General features: G+C 47.3%; 1 protein-coding gene and 1 long non-coding RNA gene across 3 annotated transcripts in view; both read left to right on the top strand.

Moving 5' to 3' along the window:
- Positions 1-6,450: 6,450 nt before the first annotated feature.
- LOC119567405 overlaps positions 6,451-23,011 on the top strand; it is a 50,768-nt gene continuing 34,207 nt past the window's right edge. Inside the window, exons 1-2 of the mRNA XM_037912864.2 lie at positions 6,451-6,685; positions 8,576-8,603. Of these exons, the coding sequence (XP_037768792.2) occupies positions 6,577-6,685; positions 8,576-8,603 (137 nt within the window). The 5' untranslated portion in view covers positions 6,451-6,576. The remainder of the gene's footprint in view (positions 6,686-8,575; positions 8,604-23,011) is intronic.
- LOC122461885 lies at positions 9,161-13,397 on the top strand. 2 transcript variants are annotated; one of them, XR_006284117.1, is made up of 3 exons: positions 9,161-9,299; positions 10,194-10,456; positions 13,370-13,397. It is a non-coding gene; the product is annotated as an uncharacterized LOC122461885 (long non-coding RNA). The 2 variants fall into 2 exon arrangements; XR_006284130.1 differs by having other exon boundaries at positions 9,166-9,299; positions 10,306-10,456.

Below are 23,011 nucleotides of genomic sequence, written 5' to 3'. Positions count from 1 at the left end.
TGGGGTTTATCATCATGGCTTAGTGGTTTGTTCAGTTTATTACTTAACATTTTCCTTCCTGTATTGATTGTACTAATGACATTATGTTGTGCAGTGTCGTGTATTAGGAAGCTTTTGCAAAATATGTTAATTCGTTCTTTTCAAGGCTATCGCAAAGTGCTCATGCAAAGTAAATTGTAGAATAAGTAGGCAGGGATGCCTACAAAATCAAAGGGGGGACTGTTATAAAAAAGCGCTTATATGCTATTTTATATGAATGTTCAATAAGTTTGTTCTTATAACTTAGCATAAGTGATTAAAGTAGTTGAAGCCTTAGGCTGAGGTCAAGCTGACCTGAGAGGAATGCTGAAGAAGCAGCTACAAAACCAGTTGAGACTGCCCGTTATCACTGAAGATAAAAAAGAATGCAAGGAGTAGGACTGACTGTCTCCCGGAGCAAATCCAGCACCCAGCAACGGACTGTTCACTCAGCAACAGAACTGTCCAATGGAAAAGAGCAGAGACCCCTACTCAGATTAGGGGATTGGACTTTAGACATGAGGAAGGGCGGTGTTACCAACTGTAAAGGGTATAGTTGCTTGCAATTTCTGAGGGGCGGGGTCCCTCTCCTGAGGCACCCAGCTCGAGCTGTATTTCTGTTAACTAATAAAAGACGCATGTATAGATTAGACTCAGAATTTAGAAGTTCGTGGGATCCTAGAGTCAAATCAAACACCTAAATTGGTGAGAGCAAGGGCTAATTGTTTTTTCCCCTAACAGTTGTTAAAGGTCTCAAAGCAGATTCCTGGTTCTTTGGTGGTTCTAATGGAGGTGTCCTTGTAACTCCCACTATGGCATTGTCAGAAGGGCTGCACATGCCTGATTGGGGGCGGTGAAAAAACATATTACAAAACTTAGCTTTACCATCTTTCTCACCCTCACCTATGTATTTACTTAAAATACAAGACCTCATAAAATAACCAAACCAATAAGCAAAATATATTTACTGGGTTTCATCCATCCATCAGTCATTGATACTGGGGAATTTTTCTTTTCAGTTGTCTCTTTCCTTTGAAGCTTGTTTACCCTCTGGTCTAAGGATCTCATGTTTTGACCATACTGTGAAGCAGGCATTATTATTATAAAACACATGAAACTGTCTAGTAAACTTAAAAATAGAATATTCATTAGGATGTTTTTCTATTTAAAAAGTCATAGCTTTAAAACAAAATAATTCATTTCAGGCTGTACAAGAAACACAGGTTTTGAGTTTATTTCTACCACTTTAAAATACATCTCATTTTGCAGAATAAAAACCAAACTGCTTTTAAAAATCAACTTTTAAAATCCAGTTTAAAACACATTTTGCACAGTAAAAGGCCACCATGCTCATCGGGCTGTCTCACAAGCAGTTGGGTTTCGGGTTCAGGTTCCAGCGTATCCATCAACGGCTGGGCCAAAGGGCTCCCCTCGGCCGCTCCCTCCTCCTCCTCAGAACTGTCACTGAAGTAGCGCTTTCTCTGCAGATGGTCGAAAATCCTCTGGGGTAAAACAAAGTCCAAAGTTCTCACGGGGGTGGTGAAGGAGTCCATGTTTCCACGATTTCTAAAACACATGTTCTTGGTAAAAGATGGCCTCTTCTGCCCGGTGCTGGGACTTATGGGATGATAGTGCTGAGCTCTGACTGGCAGAGGGCGCTGGGAGGAGTTCTTAGAGAGTTCACACAACCCTCTTCTGGGCGGTTCACCCCGTCCCAGAACCAGTCCTATTTTGGTCATATCTGCTCTAGGGGTGGTCCTATGTGGCTGAAACCCATTGCGATTGGTAGAGGGTGATAGGAGGAGTTCTTAGAGGGGTCACACAAACCACTTCCAGATGGTTCTGCTCCCCCCCGCCTGTTCTCACCCCGCCCCCCGAACTCCCCCCAATTGGTCAAGTCTCTTCTCAGGGTGGTCCCCAGTGGCTGAAACCCCTCCTGATTGGTAGAGGGTGGTGGGAGGAGTTCTTAGAGGGGTCACACAACCCATTTCCGGACAGGTCACCCCGCCCCATAACTCACCCTGATTGGTAAAATCTCCTCTGGGGCGGTCCTATAAGGACAAATCCCATCCTGATTGGTAGAGGGAAGTGGGAGGAGTTCTTAGAGGGGGTCACATGATACACCTTGCTTCCGGTCATGTGGTCGCCTTGACCCTGGAAGTAATACCCCCTGGGGCGGGGCTTCTGGTGACAGGTGAGCAGGGCTTAAGGGGTAAAGGGGCAGGGTTTAAGGGGTCAAGGGGCAGGGTTAGGGTTTGATTGACTGTAGGGCACTTATACAACTCAAGTTTGTTTACATTTACAGGAGATAATGCTGCCTTCTTCTTCCTTTACAATGTCACCAGAAAGTGAGAACAGGCATTTGCATGGCATTTTTGTAGCTAGCATTTCAAGGTATTTAAGTGCCAGACATGCAAAACATTTGTATGCCCCTTCATGCTTCGTCCACCATTCCGGAGGACATGCTTTCATGCTGGTGACGCTCGTTAAAAAAATAATGTGTGAATTAAATTTGTGACTGAATTACTTGGGGGAAAATTGTATGTCCCCTGCTCTGTTTTACCAGTATTTTGCCATATATTTCATATTATAGCAGTCTTGGATGATGACCCAGCACATGTTGTTCATTTTAAGAACACTTTCACTGCAGATCTGACAAAACACAAAGAAGGTACCAATGTGAGATTTCTAAAGATTGCTGTAGCACTCGACCCAAGGTTTAAGAATCTGAAGTGCCTTCCAAAATCTGAGAGGAATGAGGTGTGGAGCATGCTTTCAGAAGTTTTAAAAGAGCAACACTCTGATGCAGAAACTACAGAACCAGAACCACCAAAAAGGAAAATCAGCTGTTTGCTGGAGGTATCTGACTCAGATAATGAAAATGAACATGCGTCGGTCCTCACTGCTTTGGATCGTTATCGAGCAGAACCCGTCATCAGAATGGACACATGTCCTCTAGATTGGTGGTTGAAGCATGAAGGGACATATGAATCTTTAGCGCGTCTGGCACATAAATATTTTGCAACACCATCTACAACAGTGCCATGTGAACGCCTTCTTCTCACTTTCAGGTGACATAAATAAGACATGGGCAGCATTATCTCCTGCACATGTAAACAAACTTGTTTGTCTGAGCGATTGGCTGAACAAGAAGTAGAACTGAGTGGACTTGCAGGATCTAAAATTGTACATTGTTTTATTTTTGAATGCAGGTTTTTTGTACTTCTCCATTTGTAATAATTCTCCATTTGTAAGTCCAACTTTCATGATAAAGAGATTGCACTACAGTACTTGTCTTAGGTGAATTGAAAAATACTATTTCTTTTGCTGTTGTTTTTTACAGTGAAAATTCTTGTAATAAAAATAAATATCAAGTGAGAATTGTACACTTTGTATTCTGTGTTGTAACTGAAATCAATATCTTTGAAAATGTAGAAACCATCCAAAATATTTAAATAAATGGTATTCTGTTATTGTTTAACTGTGCGATTAATCGCAACTAATTTTTTTAATCGCTTGACAGCCCTAATATGGGACTTGGATGTGCTGGTGTGAACATTCCGGCTCTGGCAGAATTTTAGCACGTGGGAATGTAAGGAGACTGTTGGCCTCTTACTGAAACTTCGTGGGGTTTTTTGATTGGCCCTCTGCCGGTACCAAAACAAAGGGGAAGGGCCAATGAGAAATCAAGTTCCTGAGGCTGACAGTCCCCAGGGCCAATGGAGAGAGGCCAGTGCTTCTGAGCAGCCTGATTGACAGGGCAGGTAGGTCAAGGAGGGCATCAGGAGCCCAGGGCCCCATCCCCCCTGTGAGCTGGGAGCAGCAGCCAGAACCAGGGGGGGGGAGAAGTAGGAGCCCCGAAGGCAGAGCTGGGCTGGAACCCGAGCAGCATCAGCCAGAACCAGCTGGGGAGCAGGTGCTGGAGCAGCTCAGCCCAGCCACGCCGGCCTGAGACAGAGCTGAGTTACAGCCGGGAGCTGCTGTGCCCCGAGTCACCGGAGCCGGGTGCGCTGAGCGGTGGGGGAGAGCGAGGAGAGATCCCAGAGCAGAGAGCCCAGCGCAGGGAGCCATCGCCAGACAGGAGGGAGATCGTGACCCTGACGGCGGGGGCTGACACTGAGGAGAAGGGTCCTGTTCCCGACAGCTTGAGGGCGTGTGGCCACCACCAGAGCAGGTGTCTGACCCGTGGTATCAGCACAGGGCAGCCAGGGTCTGGGAAGGAAGTCTGGGAGGCGTGAGGAACAGACTGTGAACTTTCCTTATCTCCCAGAGACGCTGGTTGTGGTGTCCCCGTGCCACAGAGCGGGGTGACGTGTTTTCCTTTAACCTTTCCCATTTTTCCCTTATTATTTGACAATAGCTGTTTCATAAATTGTATTTGCTTTGAGCCATGGGCGGCGCCTTCCCTGCCGCTGCCGTTGACCCGCCACTGGACACCTGGGCCGCGCTGGCCCCGGCCCTTCCCCGAGATCCCCACCGCCTCCTCCACTCCACCCCCACCCCCCGAGGTCCCCGCTGCTCGCCGTATCCCTCCTCCTTGGGACGGGGAAGTGAGGAGGGACGTGGAGAGAAAGCGGCTGGTGGACTGAGGAGGCTCGGCTGGGCACTGGGACTGGAGGCTTGGCGGGGGGGGGCCTTCAGGGGAGGGAAGAGTTGGCGCTCAGGGGGCCGGCAGCTTGGCTCGGCCCCACTGTGTGTGTGGGGGCGGGGGGGGCTGCGGGGCTGGCGGCTCGGCCCAGCACAAGGGCCGGGCTGGCACTCGGGAAGGCTGGAGGCTTGGCCTGGTGCTCAGGGAGGCCAGTGGGTTGGGTGGGGGGCGGCGGCGGCGACAGCTCAGCTCAATGAGCTGGGGTGGGCAGGTTGGGGTGGGCAGGTTGGGGCTCCTCCCATCCTGGGGGCCCCTCAGGGCTTCTCCTTTTATGGGTGTGTGTGTTTTTTCGGGGTTCTGGTGTGCGGGAGGCGGGGGAGGCCTTGGGCAGAAGGGGTGGGGCCTCCCCAAAGCCCATGCTTTGAACTATATCTAATGATCACTGGGTTACGGAAGTGTCTGATGTGAAGAGATTACTCTGGAGTGAGGACACCCTCGACCCTGTCCTAAGTGACCATGACAAGACAGGGGGTCAAGCCTCCCAGGAATCCCAGGCCCAGCCTCGTTAGGGTTACGAGGACTCTGCCACACAGGAGAGTGGAAGGAGCGTCCTTGAAGTCAGGCAGGCCTCTGGGTATAGGGAGTTGGAGCAAGGACTCAGATGCTTTTGCTAGCCCCTTTCACTGGGGTAGTGTATAAGCCAGGAAAGTTTTTCACAGCCGGAGCATTCCCCCGCTTACACATGTACATCAGTCTCTCTCTTTCTGTGAGGCCTCTGAACTTAATTGGAAGTGTTCCATTTGCGAAGATCTTGAGCGCTGCAATCCAGCCTAGGAAACTACACCTCCCATGATGTCTTGGGGAGAGAGAGAAAGAGAGAGAGAGAGAGAGCATTTGCCTTCCACTTTCAGGAAATGCAAGAGAGCATGGGATGGGATCCATTTTGGAGAGAAGCTGAGGTTGCTTGATGGAGCTCTGTCCACACCAGAAGCTGCCATTAGAAAGCCAGAAGCTGCTGCTGAAAGCTTGTTGGGGCTTCGATGAATTGTGCCGCTTGGAAAGATGCCAGATTGGAATGACTCTGCCTCTTGTTGCCTTGGCTGGTCAGATTTAGGGGATCAACAGAGTGCTGTCCTCAGCTTCAGGACCTTCAAGTGCACCCACGCCAGCATTTACAACTCTGAAATCCAGAGGTCCGGGGTGGGGTAAAGGGTGGCAGTGTAAACGCAAATTAGATATATTTCATTTACTGCTGTAAACTGTATTTGTTAATTGATTTATCGAACTCCCCCCTGCTGATTTACATTAGTTGGAACATTTAATTGAAGTCTGTTACAGCATGTTTCCTTAAATCGTTAAGTAAAGCTTCTAATCTAAGTGTAGATTGCGTGTATACTGTTTATAATTGGTATTTTTGAGTTAGACCCAATGCACAGATTAGCTCAGGTTTACTCGTGGAGGCTCCCAAGGCACGTCGTGTATACAGGACCCAGCCAGGTGGAGGCACGGCCAACTTTAGTTTCCTTTTCAAGTAAAAGGACTGCAGCAGAGGGGTAGATAGAGGATTCCCTCCTGTCCAACATCACCATTGGGATATTTCTTTACTGTCAACGGCATCCGGTGCCCGGTCATACAGGCAAGTGTTGCCAGCTCCTGAATAACCCAGGGAGGAAAGTGGGGGGAAGAGGGGAAAGGAGGTTCACACAAGTAATGCAGTTTACATCTGCTCTACTTTTGCTTCTGCTTCTGCCAATGGGAGTGCAGGTGGGGTGGGGTCGCCTGGGCCCAGTGGCCAATGGCAGGACAGGGAGTAGATTTGAAGTGCTGCAGGGAGGGGTGGAGGCCTAGGCACGGAGCCCAGGCAGTGCTCGGTGAAGGCAGTACAGAGCAGGGGAGGAATAGCGCTGGGGCAGGATGCTCTCTGAAATTAACAAGAAAGTGTGGATCAGCATGCTGGGTTCTCTAATCCAATGTTTCTGTTCTCAGGAATAGAAACTGAAAGGGAGAAACACACCCCAGTAAAACAGGGGACAGCCTGGGAGGCTGTACTGAAAGCCATGGCCACTGGCTGGAACAGAGGTAAAGATGCTGTGTGTGTGTGTAAAATATATATATATATATATATATATATATATATATATATATATATATATATATGTGCTTGTGTGTCTATATCCATAAAGTATAAGTGACAGGTTTCAGACTAACAGCCGTGTTAGTCTGTATTTGCAAAAAGAAAAGGAGGACTTGTGGCACCTTAGAGACTAACCAATTTATTTGAGCATAAGCTTTCGTGAGCTACAGCTCACTTCATCCGATGAAGTACTCCTTTTCTTTTTAAAGTATAAGTGTGCATTTATATGTGTTAAAGCCTATATGACTTTCTGGGCATATATATGTATGTGCATCTGTACAGCTGTTGTGAATCTATGTATATAATATATAGTAGATACCTCCAGTCTGTTTCTCTGTGTGAGTTTATTTATAACCAAACTATATTTTTAGTTACTAACTTTTTAATAAAGATAAAGTAACTGACAATAAAATGATTTTCTTGCTTAAATACCAAAGAAGTGCTTCTTACAAAAACAAAAGGTGAGAGAATACAGCAGAGCTGATGCAGTCTAGGTTGCAGATTACAAGAGGTACATGTACAAAGTTATAGACATTTTTTTTTTTGAAAAAAAAAAAATAGTATATCCCATTGGACCCATCTTCCCTCAAAGAGCTCAGATTTTTGTGTGTGTCTCTATCTTTCTGTCTGTCTGTCTGGGCTTATCTATATTAGAAAACTTTCACCAGTGTAACTAAATAATGACAGGTTTCAGAGTAGCAGCCGTGTTAGTCTGTATCCGCAAAAGAACCAGGAGTACTTGTGGCACGTTAGAGACCTACACATTTATTTGAGCATAAGCTTTCGTAGCCCACGAAAGCTTATGCTTAAATAAATTTGTTATTCTAAGGTGCCACGAGTACTCCTGTTTTTTTTTGTAACTAAATAGTTACACTGGAGCAATTTCTTTATAGGTATGTGCATGTGTTCTTTCTGGGCCTGATCCAAAGTCCATTGAAGTCAAGGAGAGTCTTTTAACCGATTTCAATGGGCTTTGGATCAGGCCCTAGCTGAGTATGTGTCTGTGCATGTCTGGACATGTTTTGACGATGGCCGCATGCCCGAGTGTGGGCTCTCAGATTGAGTTGAAAATGGCAGACAAGAAAGTGCCGATGATGCAATTTTAAAGATACAGACTCTTTGTTACCACTAACTCCTGGTGCTGAGGAGGAAATGAGAAGTTTAGAAGTGTCCTGTGCAGTTTGCTCTCTGTGTTCCCATAGCATGTCAATCCTGTTTTGTCTCCTGAGACTCTCAATACAAATAACAAGGGACGGTTATTCTGTTCCAAAACAGAACCAACCTGAGCATATTGCCTGAGAAATCTCCATTTTAAAAACACTATTATTAATTTTAGTTTCAAACATATTACTGGCAGCATCCACATTTTAAAATAAAAGAAAAGTTTAAAAAAAGAAGAAAGGAAAGAACAGTTATTTGGGCATCGGTGGGATCTTACAGTTATAAGTCACAATTTGAGGGCCTGAATCCCATTGATTTCAATGAACTTTGGACCATGTCCTAGATATTATTAATGTTATTTTATTATTTATTAATAATAATGATTTTTCATTGTTCCATAGCAAGTAATGGGCATTCTCCTTCCCTCCCTCATGGTTAAATTAATGGACATATTGGGGGCCAGAATGACCCCTTATCCACCTCCACTATCTTCAGGATACTTCACATTAGCAGGGAGTTGCTTTTCTCAGGAGTACTGAATAGGAATTGTTCATTGAGAAGGAACAATTGTAGGCCACATGGTCCCAGGGAGGATGCATTGGGAGGCCTCCCTTTTTCTCTCTTCCCCTATGTTTCTCTCTGTGCACCAGGTGACTCTATTCTCTTTCCCACAGATCCTGTATGCAGAGGCATCACACAGGGGTGAGAATGAAAGCACCATACCCACATCCTCCACAAGATTTACAGAGAAAGTGGGAGCTGGGAAGATTCAGATCTCACTCCTGTCTCATCAGTGTGACACCAGATTTAACTCTCCTTCTTCCCTACCTCTCTCTCTTTTCTTCCATCACTATCTCTAAGTCTCCCTCTATCCTTCTGTGAGTTCCCTTTCCATTTATCTGTGCCTCCTTCCCATCCCTCTCATTTTTAACTTGCTGTGACTGGCAAGCTCTTAGTGATACAGATGCAGACAGTGACTCCTTGGGATGTCTTTCAGGTGGAAGATACGGCAGAAGGCATTTGTGAAGAATTATGACCCAAGTGTCCTTTCAAGTGTGACTTACCTTCTCTATGAAATCAAGTGGAACTATTGCAGAAGGCGCTGGCAAAGATGGATCCGTTGTGCCGGCGGTGAGCATGCTGAAAAGTACTTCCTGAAAGATGTGCGTAAAAAGCTAAGATATGATCGTTTTGTCCACTGCTCCATCACCTGTTACATGTCCTGGAGTCCCTGTGGGGACTGCTGCAAGGAGATCATAGGTTTTCTGGAGAAAATGCCTAATTTGAATCTAGTCATTTATGTAGCACGGCTCTACTGGCACAAAGAGGAAAACAATCGTCAGGGTCTGTGGAGCCTGATGAACATCGGCGTGTCCATCCAAGTCATGGATCTCTCAGGTAATGACTAAACCTCCCAGGTAATGACTCATGGGGTTACAGGATCTGGATGGTTCAGAGGGGATTAGGGATGGGACTGGGGGCATTTTGCCTCTAGGTCACTGGTTCCAGTTCATCCCTGGTCAGTGACCAGCTGAAGTTGTATATGAGTTATGGAACCCCTCACTTCTGGGTCAACAATTCCAGTCTGTCCCCAGGTCTTGGGGGGATTGTGCAATGGGATGCAGAGCTTTGCCTCTTTAGGTCTGTAACTGAAAGACACTATCCGACAGCCATTTTGTGGCTTATGTGAAATGAGCTGGTGGTTGCAGGCAAATTCCTAGCAGGGCAGGTGACGATCACTAAAATCTCCATCCCTGCTGGCACTTATTGATCCCCTTGTCTCAGCACAGAGGTTGAGGCATGAATGAGCCGTAAAGAGTGAAAGCCCCTTTTACTGCTAGCGGTGGGAACTCAGAACTGAGGCAGTGCAAATTGGTGAGCCCATGTGCATGGGTGAAGCTGGTTTGGCTGCCACTGTCTCTGATGTTCCATTCAGAGAATAAACAAAGAACACCAGCCTCCTTCATGGTGCAGTCAGTCTGGCACATTTCCACATTGTCAGTTTCCCCTTAGAACATACCATTATATTTAAATGCAGGGGTATATCTTTGAAGCCGCCTTTAATCCAGCCCCAGTGTAAAATCGACTCACGCACTGATGCTGTGCTGTTGCTACTAATTATGAAGAATTAGGTGATATTTTACTCTTACTTTACATAAATGACCTGTCCCAGGTGAATAAGTCGGGGAAATATTGCAAGACAGGTTTAATGAGGCCTCCCCTGGACAGAAAGATGGAAAAGGCCAGGAGAACATGAGTTCCAAATGCTAGTGTATCCTTGGCTTTCGTCAGCTGGTTCTTCCTAAGGGTGATGTGTCTCCATGGCAGAAGCCCAATACATGGCCTTGCTCCCTTGAGCCTGACTGATCTCTGAGTGGGCTGAGTCCACTGATGTCTCCTTCAGCTCATAAGTGAATAGGTCCATTTCCCCAGATTATGGTGACTGTTGGAGAACATTTGTCAATGATGAGGACAAGTATGAAGATGAGTATTGGCCCAGGCACTTCGCTCCATGGATAATGCTATATTCTCTCGAACTCCAGTCCATACTTCAGGTCAGTGGAACTTTAGGGAGGGGGAAAGTGCGTCCAGAAATGATCCACAGTCGCATGCAGAACCCATTTTCTGACCTGGATGTTTCCTTGACCTCCTTTGAAATCTCCTTGGTTCTGTGAGAGTTTTTCCTGCAGCTGAGCTATAACATACAGTGATTCCCAAATGAGCCCATGGGGATGCTAAAAGGACAGGAAAAGGTTCTTCACGTCTTTTGTGGCATTTAAAAAACACCTCTGTGGTTTGCTTTATTACAAAGCAGTATAAATGTAAAAAGTGTCCAGTCCTTTTAAGAGATAAACACCAGCAGGGTTTTCCTCAGCCAAAGTATAAAGCAAAGGTCTAGAGCAGGGGTTGGCAACCTTTCAGAAGTGGTGTGCCGAGTCTTCATTTATTCACTTTAATTTAAGGTTTCACGTGCCAGTAATACATTTTAACGTTTTTTTAGAAGGTCTCTCTCTATGTCTTTATATTATATAACTAAACTATTGTCGTATGTAAAGTAAACAAGGTTTTCAAAATGTTTAAGAAGCTTCATTTAAAATTAAATTAAAATGCTGATCTTACGCCACTGGCCCGCTGCCAGCCTGGGGTTCCGTTCACCTAGGCCGGCAGCAGGCTGAGCAGGGCTTGCGGCCGGGACCCTGGCTGGCAAGGGGCCGGCAGTGGGCTGAGCGGAGCCAGCAGCCGGGACCCCAGACCGGCAGTGGGCTGAGCGTCTCAGCCGCTGCCACTCAGCCCACTGCCGGTCTGGGGTTCCGTCCGCCGGCTCCTGCCAGCCAGGGCCCCGCTCAGCCCACTGCCGGTCTGGGATCCTGGCCCTGCCCACATAGAGTGGGTACCTACCTTCTTCCTGGTTCTAGCCCATTCTCTTCCTCTCTCTCTCTCTCTGCACTGAGCTGAGGGTGGGAGTGCACTGAGCACAGGGCTGGGGGTGAAGGAACAGGCTGGGGGTTGGGGTGTAGGGTCTGGCCAGGAGCTAGAATGAGGGAGGGGGTTCAGGGTTGGGGCAGGAGGTTTGGGTGTGGAGTGCTTACCTGGGCAGCTCCCATTTGGTGCGAGGGGAGCAGGTGGGAATGTGAGGTGGGGGGGTGCAGGAGCTCCCGTTTGGTGCTCAGGGTGGGAGTGGGAATGTGGGGGGTGCAAGCGTGGGGTGTGAGGGGGCTGGGTATGTGAGGGGGGTGCAGGAGTCAGGGCATTGGGCGTGGGGGGCTGGGTATGTGTGGGGGTATTGGAGTCAGGGCTGGGGTCATGGGGGGTGCAGGGGTCAGGGCAGGAGGCTGGGGTGTGTGGGGGTGCAGGGGTCAGGGCAGAGGGCTGGGTGTGTGTGAGGGGGGTGCAGGGCAGGGGCTGGGGTGTGTGTGTGGGGTGTAAGGGTCAGGACAGAGGGCTGGGGGTGTGGGCTGGGGTCATCGGGGGGCTCCCAGCCCCCTGCCCAGAGTGGTTCAGGGCAGGGGGCTGGAGGGGATATGCCCTGATTCCACCCCCCTTCCCCAAGGCCCTGTCCCCACCTCTTCTCCGCCTCCTCCCCAGAGCAGCGAGCGTGCTGCAGCGCTGCTTCTCCCCCTTCCTCGCAAAGGCCATCAGCTGATCCGCGGCAGGGAGGGAGAGGAGGAGGGGCAGGAATGGAACACGCTGGGGGAAGAGGTGGGGGAGGGGGGAGCTTGCCTGCTCTGCAGCAGCAGCCAGCGGGGGGGGGGGGGAGGGGGGCGGAGAAGAGCAGGCCGGGGTGGGCAGGACTTTTAATGGCACGCTGCTGCCTGCCGGGGTCCCGGCCTGGGTTCGGCAGCGGGCTGAGCGGGGCCGGTGGCTGGGACTCGGCAGGCAGCAGCGTGCCATTAAAAATCAGCTTGTGTGCCGTCTTTGGCATGCGTGCCATACATTGCCGACCCCTGGTCTAGAGCATGGCTAGGCAAGTTCCAGAGAGGGAAACCCCCCAGTTCTTCTCTCAGATCCCGTCCTCAATCTAGAGACCTTTCTTCCTGACCCTCCCTTGCATACTCAACTTCCAACTCTACACTGCACATCCTTCTCTCAGGGCCCATCTACACTAGCAAAACTGTTGTCCGGCCTCCCATCCCCCAGCCAGAGCTGGTTAACCCCTTTCCTTGCCAATGTCTGGATAGGGTTTATATATTCCCTCCCAGTAACAGGGCCATAGAATGTTTCATTGAACTCCCCTAAAATCGCCTCCATTTCCAAATCACCAGTGTCAGTGGTTGATCTGTAATCCACAATCAGTGCATGATGAGTAGAGCTGGTCAAAGAATGGAATTTCTGTTCTGTGGGAAATAACAAGATTTGCTTTCATTCTACTTTGGAATAAACCTGAGACCTTTTGAATTTTTTTTATAACCACTCCCAGGAGGTGAAAGCAAGCAAGCACACCCTCTGCAAAAAGACAACGGCCTGGTGACTAGAGCACACATGTGGAAGACCTAGGTTCAAGTCCCTACTCAGCATTAGACAGAGTAGGGACTTGGACCTCAGTCTGCTATATCCCAGGTGAATGCCCAAACCACCAGGCTATTGGCTATTCTGGGAAGGGCATCCTCCCTCTGTCTTTCCCTCTTTAAATGACATTCTGGCCTTGAGAAAACCTTCCTGGAAAAAGCTTCATCATAACAGATATATTTCTCCAACACATTTTGGTTTCGATGAATCTGCATGTTCTGATGAAAAATTGTTTAGTTGGAAAACTCCCAACCAGTACTAATGACTCCTTGTGACCATTAAGCGTGCCATGGAACTCCTTTCAACTCACCCTGGTTCTGAATGAGATTTGAAGCATGGTGATTGCATTTACAGTGAGTTCCTGCCATGTCCATTAAATCCCAGAGTGAGTCTAGAGTGCAAATGTTAAACTGCCAACCTCCCGAAAAGAAATTAACTTCAGTTCCCATTTTTCTCACCAGGACATTCCCTCTTGCTTAACGATTTCATCAGGTAGGAACCAGCCTCCAGTTTTCAGCCTACATGTAAATAAGAAACAGAAAAGAGCACTCGCATCAGCCAATCCCTATTAGGCGCCAGTATCCTGGCCTGGGCAGCCAACCAGTCTCTGGAAGCCGTGAGTGTCTTGAACCAGCCATCAGCTGCTAAGCAACAGAAACCAGTTGACAGGAAACATCACCCACATTAAAACTCCAGAACTGGGGGAGGGGAAGAGGATGCAGCCAGGATGGGTGCAAGAGAGTGACTGCTTTGCGATCACAGCATGTTTTCTCAGTTGGTGGGTTGCTCTTGCATGAGCTGAAAGCCCAATAGAATGTTTAATCATTTCAATTTGATTTAGTTACTCGTAGCCATTTCCTTGCCATTGCTTCAGCTTGTAGCCTTTTGAAAAGTGAATCCTGTTTAAATGTTTAATGCTGTACAGGTTTCAGAGCGATAGCCGTGTTAGTTTGTATCCGCAAAAAGAACGAGGAGTAAATTTGTTAGTCTCTAAAGGGCCACCAGTACTCCTCGTTCCTAATTCTGCACAGTGACTGGGTCGTGTTAGCACCTTTGTACGTGTTTATTCCATCACAGCTAACACAAGAGTATCTTGCTTATTCTGCAGCCGATGCTGTTTCACCAAGGGAACATAAAACTATAAGATTTGCTTTGTGTAAGCAGTTTATAAGGAACTAACTCGTTATGCAATAACATATATAGAGAGCTTAGAGAGGATTTATTTTCTGCGGTTATTTCTTTGAATTATGTTTCTCTTGTAGATTTCTAGATATTACTTTGTGTCATTTGTCAACATAACATTTGAATAAAATATCTATAAGGAAGCACTGCCTTTGTTTGTTTGTTTTTACATTTTCAAAATGTAAATCATATGGTACTCCTTAATAATCTCTGGTCAGTGCTAACATAAGAATGGTCCAATGTATGGCATCACAGATTGTTCTAAGAGTTGATTAAGTGGTGGGGGCAGTTCTTTAAATGAATTGGCATTCCAGAAATTGGCTTTACCAGTGTTTAAATTTTCCTCTAGGCTTTCCCGTGGTCCTCACACTCCATATATTGTGTTCCTTTATGAGATCATGGAAGGCTGATCGCATCCTACAAATAAGAACTTCATATATATGCAGACATTAACATGTATTTACATAAAGAAGATATGGCAGTGTACAAGGACAGCAAATTGTTGCAGAGAATCTCCGCAGCTATTGTAATCGTAGCATCTCCCAGCAGACTGATGCTGGGGTTAGGGAGCTCCCAGTTATTCCATTCTTGGCCTCTCCCAGCGGAAGGCAATGTGGAGAAAAGAGCAGGAGACTCAGAGCAACTCTATTTCCTGCTCTTGCAGCTACAGGTGCTGTAGGGCCCAGTGTTTTGAAGTGGATTTGCCATGGAAGCTATGGCTGAAAAAACAAGCTACAAGTTTCAAGTGAAATTTTCCCCCTCTATATGTCTGTCTGTGTCTCTCTCCCCTCTCTGTCTCCTTTATCCCTCCTCCCTCTCTTTTCAATCCCTACAATATCTCTGTCTCTCACTCAGTTACACACACCCATGAGAATTTTGGGAGATTCCCACATCCCTAACGAGAGATCGTCAAGACTCTACAGTGTCCTCTGTGTGCCTAAGTTACCTCCGCAGGAGTCCCTATATAGAACTCTGATATATTTCTCATTTCACCTCCCTTACATTCCAGATGACACACTGGGCAGATATGAGGCAGTTTCCTTTGATCCCTGAAGTTTTAGTGACCAGGAATAGAAACAGAAAGAATAACATTTAATAAAATCATCCCACAGTTCCAAAGCCTGGCAAGATAGTGAGAGGAACTCATGACAACGGTGTCTCTGTGTGTGTGTGTGTGTGTGTGAGAGAGAGAGAGAGAGAGAGAGAGAGAGAGAGAGAGAGAGAATCACTCCCTTGGGAGTCAGCTAAATTGAAAAGCATTTGTAGTGGCTTTTACTACCAAGTGATGTTTAATTTTTAAGAGTTAATTTTCTAGTGCTAAATTTATCAGTGAACATGAATTTATTCAGTGTGCCCATAACTGAGAATTTCCATACTGTTTCACATTTCATTATAATGCTATTTTATAGCTGTTTCTGTAAGTGGGGAATAACATGTATTAAATAGTAATGATATCTGAATTTTTTTCTGGTCATAACTAGGGCTGTCGATTAATCGCAGTTCACTCAAACGATTAACTCAAAAAAATTAATTGCAATTAAAAAAATCAATCACGATTAATCGCAGTTTTAATTGCACTGTTAACCATAGAATACCTATTGAAACGTACTAAATATTTTGGCTGTTTTTCTACATTTTCATATACATTGTATTCTGTGTTGTAATTGAAATCAAAGTGTATATTATTTTTGATTACAAATATTTGCACTGTAAAAATGATAAACAGAAGAAATAGTATTTTTCAATTCACCTCATAAAAGTACTGTAGTGGAATCTCTTTGTCATGAAAGTGCAGAACAGGCATTTGCACGGCACTTTTGTAGCTGGCATTGCAAGGTATTTACGTGCCAGATATGCTAAACAATTGTATGGCCCTTCATGCTTTGGCCACCATTCCAGAGGACATGCCTCCATGCTGATTACACTCGTTAAAAAAATAATGCCTTAATTAAATTTGTAACTGAACTCCTTGGCGGAGAATTGTATGTCCCCCTACTCTGTTTTACCCACATTTTGCCATATATTTCATGTTATAGCAGTCTCAGATGATGACCCAGCACATGTTCAGTTTAAGAGCACTTTCAGTGTAGATTTCACAAAACGCAATGTGGGATTTTTAACCGACCCAAGGTTTAAGAATCTGAAGTACCTTCCAAAATCTGAGAAGTCTTAAAAGAGCAACAACTCCAATGCGGAAACTACAGAACCCGAAACCACCACAAAGAAAATCAACCTTCTGCTGGTGGCATCTGACTTAGATGATGGAAATGAACATACATTGGTCTGCACTGCTTTGGATTGTTATCGAGCAGAACCCATCATCAGCATGGATGCATGTCCACTGGAATGGTGGTTGAAGCATGAAGGGACATATGAATCTTTAGTGCATCTGGCACGTAAATATATTGTGACGCCGGCTACACCAGGGCCATGCGAACACCTGTTCTCACTTTCAGATGACATTGTAAACCAGAAGTGGGCAGCATTATTTCCTGCAAATGTAAAGAAACTTGTTTGTCTTAGCAATTGGCTGAATAAGTAGTACGACTGAGTAGACTGGCAAGCTCTAAAATTTTATATTGTTTTATTTTTGAATGCAGTTTTTTTGTACATAATTCTACATTTGTAAGTTCAACTTTCATGATAAAGAGATTGCACTACAGTACTTATATAAGGTGAATTGAAAAATACATAAGTATGAAGTGAGCACTGTACACTTTTTATTCTGTGTTGTAACTGAAATCAGTATATTTGAAAACATCCAAAAATATTTAAATAAATGATATTCTATTTTTGCTGAACAGTGCGATTAATCATACGATTAACTGTGATTTTTTTAATTGCTTGACAGCGCTAGTCATAACCAGCGGAGCAGAGTTAAGTGTAGAGAGGTAACCTGTAAAATGTAAAAATAACATATATAAATTCAGTGTCAGCACAACGTAGGTACTATAAACCACACGCTACTGACATAAATGGGCCTTACATTTGGTATCTTTAAGAAACAGAATCATATGATAAGTGCATGTATTATTCACTGTAACAAATGTACAGTGTAATTAGGGCAGCGGATTTGATGGTAGGTGTATGTATTGTGATACAGCATGGCCAGAGGGCAAAAGGAGAGTGTTAGAAGGGAACCTTATTCCCTGTAGAGGGAAGAAAGTTTGCTATAGATTAATTAAAGCACCTGAAGCCAATTGGAGCACCTGAAGCCAGTCACATGATAAACCCCCCCGGCTTCAACTGGACAGGAGGAGGAGTTGAAACAGAGTGGATTGGTGTTGGAGCAGAGAGGAGTTTGGAGGGAAGCAGAGGAGAGTTTGGAGAAGTGCTGTGGTGGGCTAAGAAGACCAAGACCCTAGGTAAAGGGACACCTGGTTTGTGCAGAAGGAGGGCAGGAAGCCCCACAAGTTGAAGGACAGGAGAGGGAAGTAGCCCAGGGGAAGGAACTGCTAGTTTAAGCTGTTTACCGCTATCCCTAGGGCCCCTGGGCTGGGACCTGGAGTAGAGAGCTGGCCCAGGTCCCTCCCTCTCCACTCCCCTCCTCTAGGACACTAGTGGGGCAGTTAATACCCCAATGCCCTGAACCCCTCCAAGAAGAGAAAGCGCGAGACTAATCAAAGTAGTGCCGGCAATTTGCCACACGTGGTGTTAGCAGTAGGATCTACGCGCTCGGGACTTAAACCAGGATTAGCCAAAACCCTCCTGTCCCTAAGATGGACGACGTGGTCAAGGCCCTAATACAAGCCACCGCAGCCCAGCAGGAGGCTACCTGGGTCCAAGCAACTGCCCAACAGGAGGCGACTCGGATGCAGCAGGAGACTAATCATCTGTTGATGAGTCAGGCTGCCCAGGACCGAGCCCTGCTGCAAGAGCTGGTGAACCAGATGAAGACCTTTATGGAGCTGAACCACAACTGCGACGGGACCCGGACTATACGAGCCAGCCACTGCCTACAGAAAATGACATGGGAGGATGATGTGGAGACAAACCTCCTGGCTTTTGAAAGAGCAGCCCTTCAGGAGGCCTGGTCCCGAGATCAGTGGCCTGGTATCCTCGCCCATTCCTGTGTGTGGAGCCCAGAAGGTTTACTACGATATGGCCGCGGAGACTGCAGCAGATTACCCGCAGCTGGAGTCAGAGATCCTGGCCAGAACCGGAGTAACGACGGCGTTGCGAGCCAAGAGGTTCCATGAGTGGCAGTATACAGAGGACAAGACACCCCAATCACAATTGTTTGACCTGGTCCACCTGACCCGGAAATGGCTGCGCCCTGAGACCCTCAGCTCTGAGAACATGATGGAGCTCCTGGTACTGGACCGGTACATGAGGGGGCTACCACCAGGCCTCCGGGCTTGGGTTGGCCAGAATGATCCCTCCACCTATTATGAGTTGGTCTCCCTCGTGGAAAGACAGCTGGCAGCCCGCGAATTGTTCCAGACCCCAGGGGGTGAGACACGGCAAATCAGGAAGCCAGTCCCAAACCCAAGGCCCTGGACTATCGAGAACTCCAGGAGAACCAAAACTTGGAGGAAAGACACCGAGGAATGGCCTGAGGCCAAGAAGGGACCTGGGGGTTTGGGAAGAGAGGGCTGGGGGGGCCAGCCAAATAGCCCCAGGCAGAGGGCGGCAACCAGAATAAGGGGGCGGTGTTACGAGTGTGGGGAATTGGGGCTTATAGCAGCCCAATACCCCAACAGGGAAGAGCCTATGCAATGTAATCTGGGGGATCATGGGGAGCAATGTGGCCTAATCAGCCTGGTAGGGGTCACAATGACCTCGCATGGGTATACAAGATCAGTAAAAATGAATGGAATTGAAACCGTAGCATTAGTAGATTCTGGGAGTGCTGTCACGCTGATCTCGGGGAAGTTGGTGGGGCAAGAACAACTAACCCGGGCCAAAAACACAGGGGTAACATGCATTCATGGCACCGTAAATTTCTACCCCACAATCCCGGTACGGATTGAGATCCAGGGGAATACTACCGGGGTGACTGCAGGGGTGGTCCCCAGGCTCCCCTACCCTGTCTTAATTGGTAGGGACTTCTACGAGTTTGAGAGCTTACTCCCCCCAATAGAGCCAGGGGAAGGTAGAAACCCCTGGGCTGAGACGGAGGCACCTACAGATAGCCTCACCCCAATGTTTGCCAAATTTGCCCCACAGTTATTCTCATCCCCCGGAAAACCCTGAAAGTCTAGGCTGGAAAGGAAGGCAGATAAAAAATTAGGGACCAAGATTCTAGCAGAGAACTAGAAAACCTCCCTTGTTGGTAAGTGAACCCGTTCAGGAGGCCAGGAGATAATTCAGGCCAGTGAGGACTCGGAGGCGGTTCCTAGCCCAAGTAGGGGCAACCCAGGGGGCGGAGTAGAAACAGGCCCCCTGGAATTAGGTCAGATGGGTACTGCACGTGAGAATTTTGGGCAGGACCAAGCCAATGACCCGCTATATGCGAATGTGAGGGAGGACGTAGTGAAAGTAAATGGTGTACCCATGGAAGGAAAGACCAAAGGCCCAAGGCTATATTACATGCTCAAACGTGATCTGTTGTACAGGATAGCACAAATACGAGGGGAAGAAGGAGAGCAACTCTTAGTCCCACGGCAACACACAAGGGCAGTACTAGCGTTAGCTCACAGTCATCTATTTGGGGGACATCTAGGAGTAGACAAGACACTGGATAGAGTCCTAAGAAGGTTTTATTGGCCAGGAATACATGCAGAGGTCCAACGCTATTGTGCCTCCTGCCCTGAATGCCAGTTGCATAGCCCCCGACCTCACTTGCGGGCCCCATTATTACCTTTGCCTATTATTGAGGTCCCTTTCGAGAGGATAGCCATGGACATAGAGGGCCCACTGGAAAGATTGGCACGGGGCCACCAAAATGTACTAGTCATCCTTGACTATGCCACACGGTATCCAGAAGCCATTCCTTTAAGAAACCCCACATCCAAGGCAATAGCAAAAGAACTACTCCAGGTTTTTGCCAAAGTGGGTATCCCTAAGGAGATCCTGACAGACCAAGGAACACCTTTCATGTCAAAATTAATGAAAGACTTATGTACCCTACTCCACATCCAGGCCATACGGACCTCAGTCTACCATCCACAAACAGATGGACTGGTCGAGCGGTTTAACCATACCCTTAAAAGTATGATCCAGAAGGTGGTAGCACAGGACGGAAAAGACTGGGATACCCTTCTACCGTATCTAATGTTTGCTATACGGGAAGACCCCCAGGCATCCACTGGTTTCACTCCCTTTGAAATACTATATGGATGCCACTCACGTGGAATATTAGATACTGCCAAGGAAGATTGGGAAGAACAACCCAACCCAGGAAAGAATGTCATTGAGCATGTGACACAGATGAGAGAGCGAATAACTCGAGTAACCCCTATAGTACAAGAACATTTGGAAAAAGCACAAGAGGCCCAGCAGACATATTACAACCGTCGGGCGAAAGTACGGAGATTTCAGTCAGGGGTGATGGTGCTAGTGCCGACAGCAGAAAGCAAACTCCTAGCCAGCTGGCATGGACCAGATGAGATAGTGGAAGCCATTGGGGAGGTGGACTATAAGGTCAGACAACCAGACTGCCGAAGGCCAGAGCAAATCTACCACATCTACTTACTGAAGCCCTGGCATGACCGAGAGACATGCCTGGTCATTCGGGGAGCTCCACCCAAGACAGACGACTCACAGGGGCAGGTGAAGATATCTCCTGAGTTAACTCCAGAACAACAAACAGAGGTCATTGATATGATCCAATGGAACCAGGACGTGTTCTGTACACAGCTGGGCCGTACGACACTCATCCAACATCATATTGTCACCAGTCCTGGAGTAAGGGTGACGATAAGACCGTACCAAATACCGGAAGCTAAAAGGGAAGAAATTAGGATAAAAGTGAAGAAGATGCTGGAACTCGGGGTTATTGAAGAATCCGACAGCCAGTGGTCCAGCCCTATCATCCTAGTCCCCAAGCCTGACGGCACCCTAAGATTTTGCAACGACTTCCAGAAGTTGAATGAACTATCCCAATTTGATGCCTATCCAATACCACACATTGACGAGCTAGTTGATCAGTTAGGCAAGGCCCAATACCTAACCACTCTGGACCTGGGGACGGGAAGGAATTTTCCTCCAGGGCAGATTGGAAGAGGCCCTGGAGGTTTTTCGCCTTCCTCTGTAGCATGGGGCACGGGTCACTTGCTGGAGGATTCTCTGCTCCTTGAAATCTTTAAACCATGATTTGAGGACTTCAATAGCTCAGACATAGATGAGAGGTTTATCGTAGGAGTGGCTGGGTGAGATTCTGTGGCCTGCATTGTGCAGGAGGTCAGACTAGATGATCATAATGGTCCCTTCTGACCTTAATATCTATGTATCTATGATATTGGCAAATTCCCCTGGCTGAGAATGCCAAGGAAAAGACTGCCTTCTCTACACCCGATGGCCTGTTCCAATACACTGTCCTCCCTTTCGGACTCCATGGGCCCCCTGCAACATTCCTACCACTTATGGACAAATTGCTGCGACCCCATGCCAAGTATGCCGCCGCCTATCTAGACAACATAGTCATCCATAGCCCTGACTGGGAAACGCACCTAGGAAAAGTAGAAGCCGTGCTAGGCGCCCTGCAGAAGGCCGGCCTCACTGCCAACCCTCTCAAGTGCGTGATAGCACTAGCTGAGGCCAGATACCTCGGGTATGTAGTAGGGAGAGGTTTGGTGAAACCCCAATGGAACAAAGTGGACGCAATACAAGGTTGGCCTTGACCAGTCCGCAAAAAGCAGGTCGGAGCTTTTCTAGGGATAGTAGGATACTATCGGAGATTCATTCCTCATTTCGCCACAAGAGCAGGGCCATTGACGGATTTGGTAAAGGCTCGGGGCCCCGAGATAGTAAAGTGGACTGATGCAGCAGAAGGAGCATTTGCAGATTTAAGGACAGCCCATTGCTGCCATCCAGTACTCATAGCCCCAGACTTCGAGAAGGAATTCATCCTACAAACAGATGCCTTGGAGGTAGGACTAGGAGTCGTCCTTTCGCAGATGGTAGGAGAAAAGGAACACCTGATCTTGTACCTCAGCCGGAAACTCCTCCCCAGGGAACAAAAGGACGCCGTCGTTGAAAAGGAATGTCTGGCGGTAAAATGGCTATGGCAACTCTCCGCTACTACCTACTGGGGCGGCGGTTTACCCTTGTGACAGACCACGCCCCACTCCAGTGGATGCACAGAAACAAGGAGAAGAATGCAAGAGTGACTAGGTGGCTCCTATCCCTGCAGCCCTTCCATTTCCGGGTACAGCATAGGGCTGGAAGCCAACAAGGCAACGCTGATGGCCTATCACGACAGCACTGCCTCTAGTCCCAAGTAGCCCAACCCCATGGTGTTGAGCAGTGGGGGGGATATGTGATACAGCATGGCCAGAGGGCAGCAGGAGAGTGTTAGAAGGGAGCCTTATTCCCTGTAGAGGCAAGAAAGTTTGCTATAGATTAAGTAAAGCACCTGAAGCCAATTAGAACACCTGAAGCCAGTCACATGATAACCCCCTCCCCCCCGCCCCCGGCTTCAATCAGACAGGAGGAGGAGTTGAAGCAGAGTGGATTGGTGTTGGAGCAGAGAGCAGTTTGGAGGAGTTAAAGCAGAGTGGATTGGCATTGGTATAGACACACACACAAACACATATGATAAAAAAAAAATCCAAACAAGACACTCGTCTGGACACTCCATTTTCTGCTGGGGAGAGGATGAGAGAACAAACACATGACCGATGTTAGCTAAATTGCTTAATCATCTAAGGAGACCAGAGCTGTCTCTGTGCCAAGAGCCAGCCTGAAAGTGGTTCAGAAAAACAGAGGATTCCCAATAATCCTACAGTTATTTTCTCACATATTAAAGTAAAGAACTG

This window comes from Chelonia mydas, chromosome 1 (genome assembly GCF_015237465.2).
Source record: "Chelonia mydas isolate rCheMyd1 chromosome 1, rCheMyd1.pri.v2, whole genome shotgun sequence".
Lineage (NCBI taxonomy): Eukaryota > Metazoa > Chordata > Testudines > Cheloniidae > Chelonia > Chelonia mydas.
This window is presented reverse-complemented; position numbering and strand designations above follow the sequence as displayed.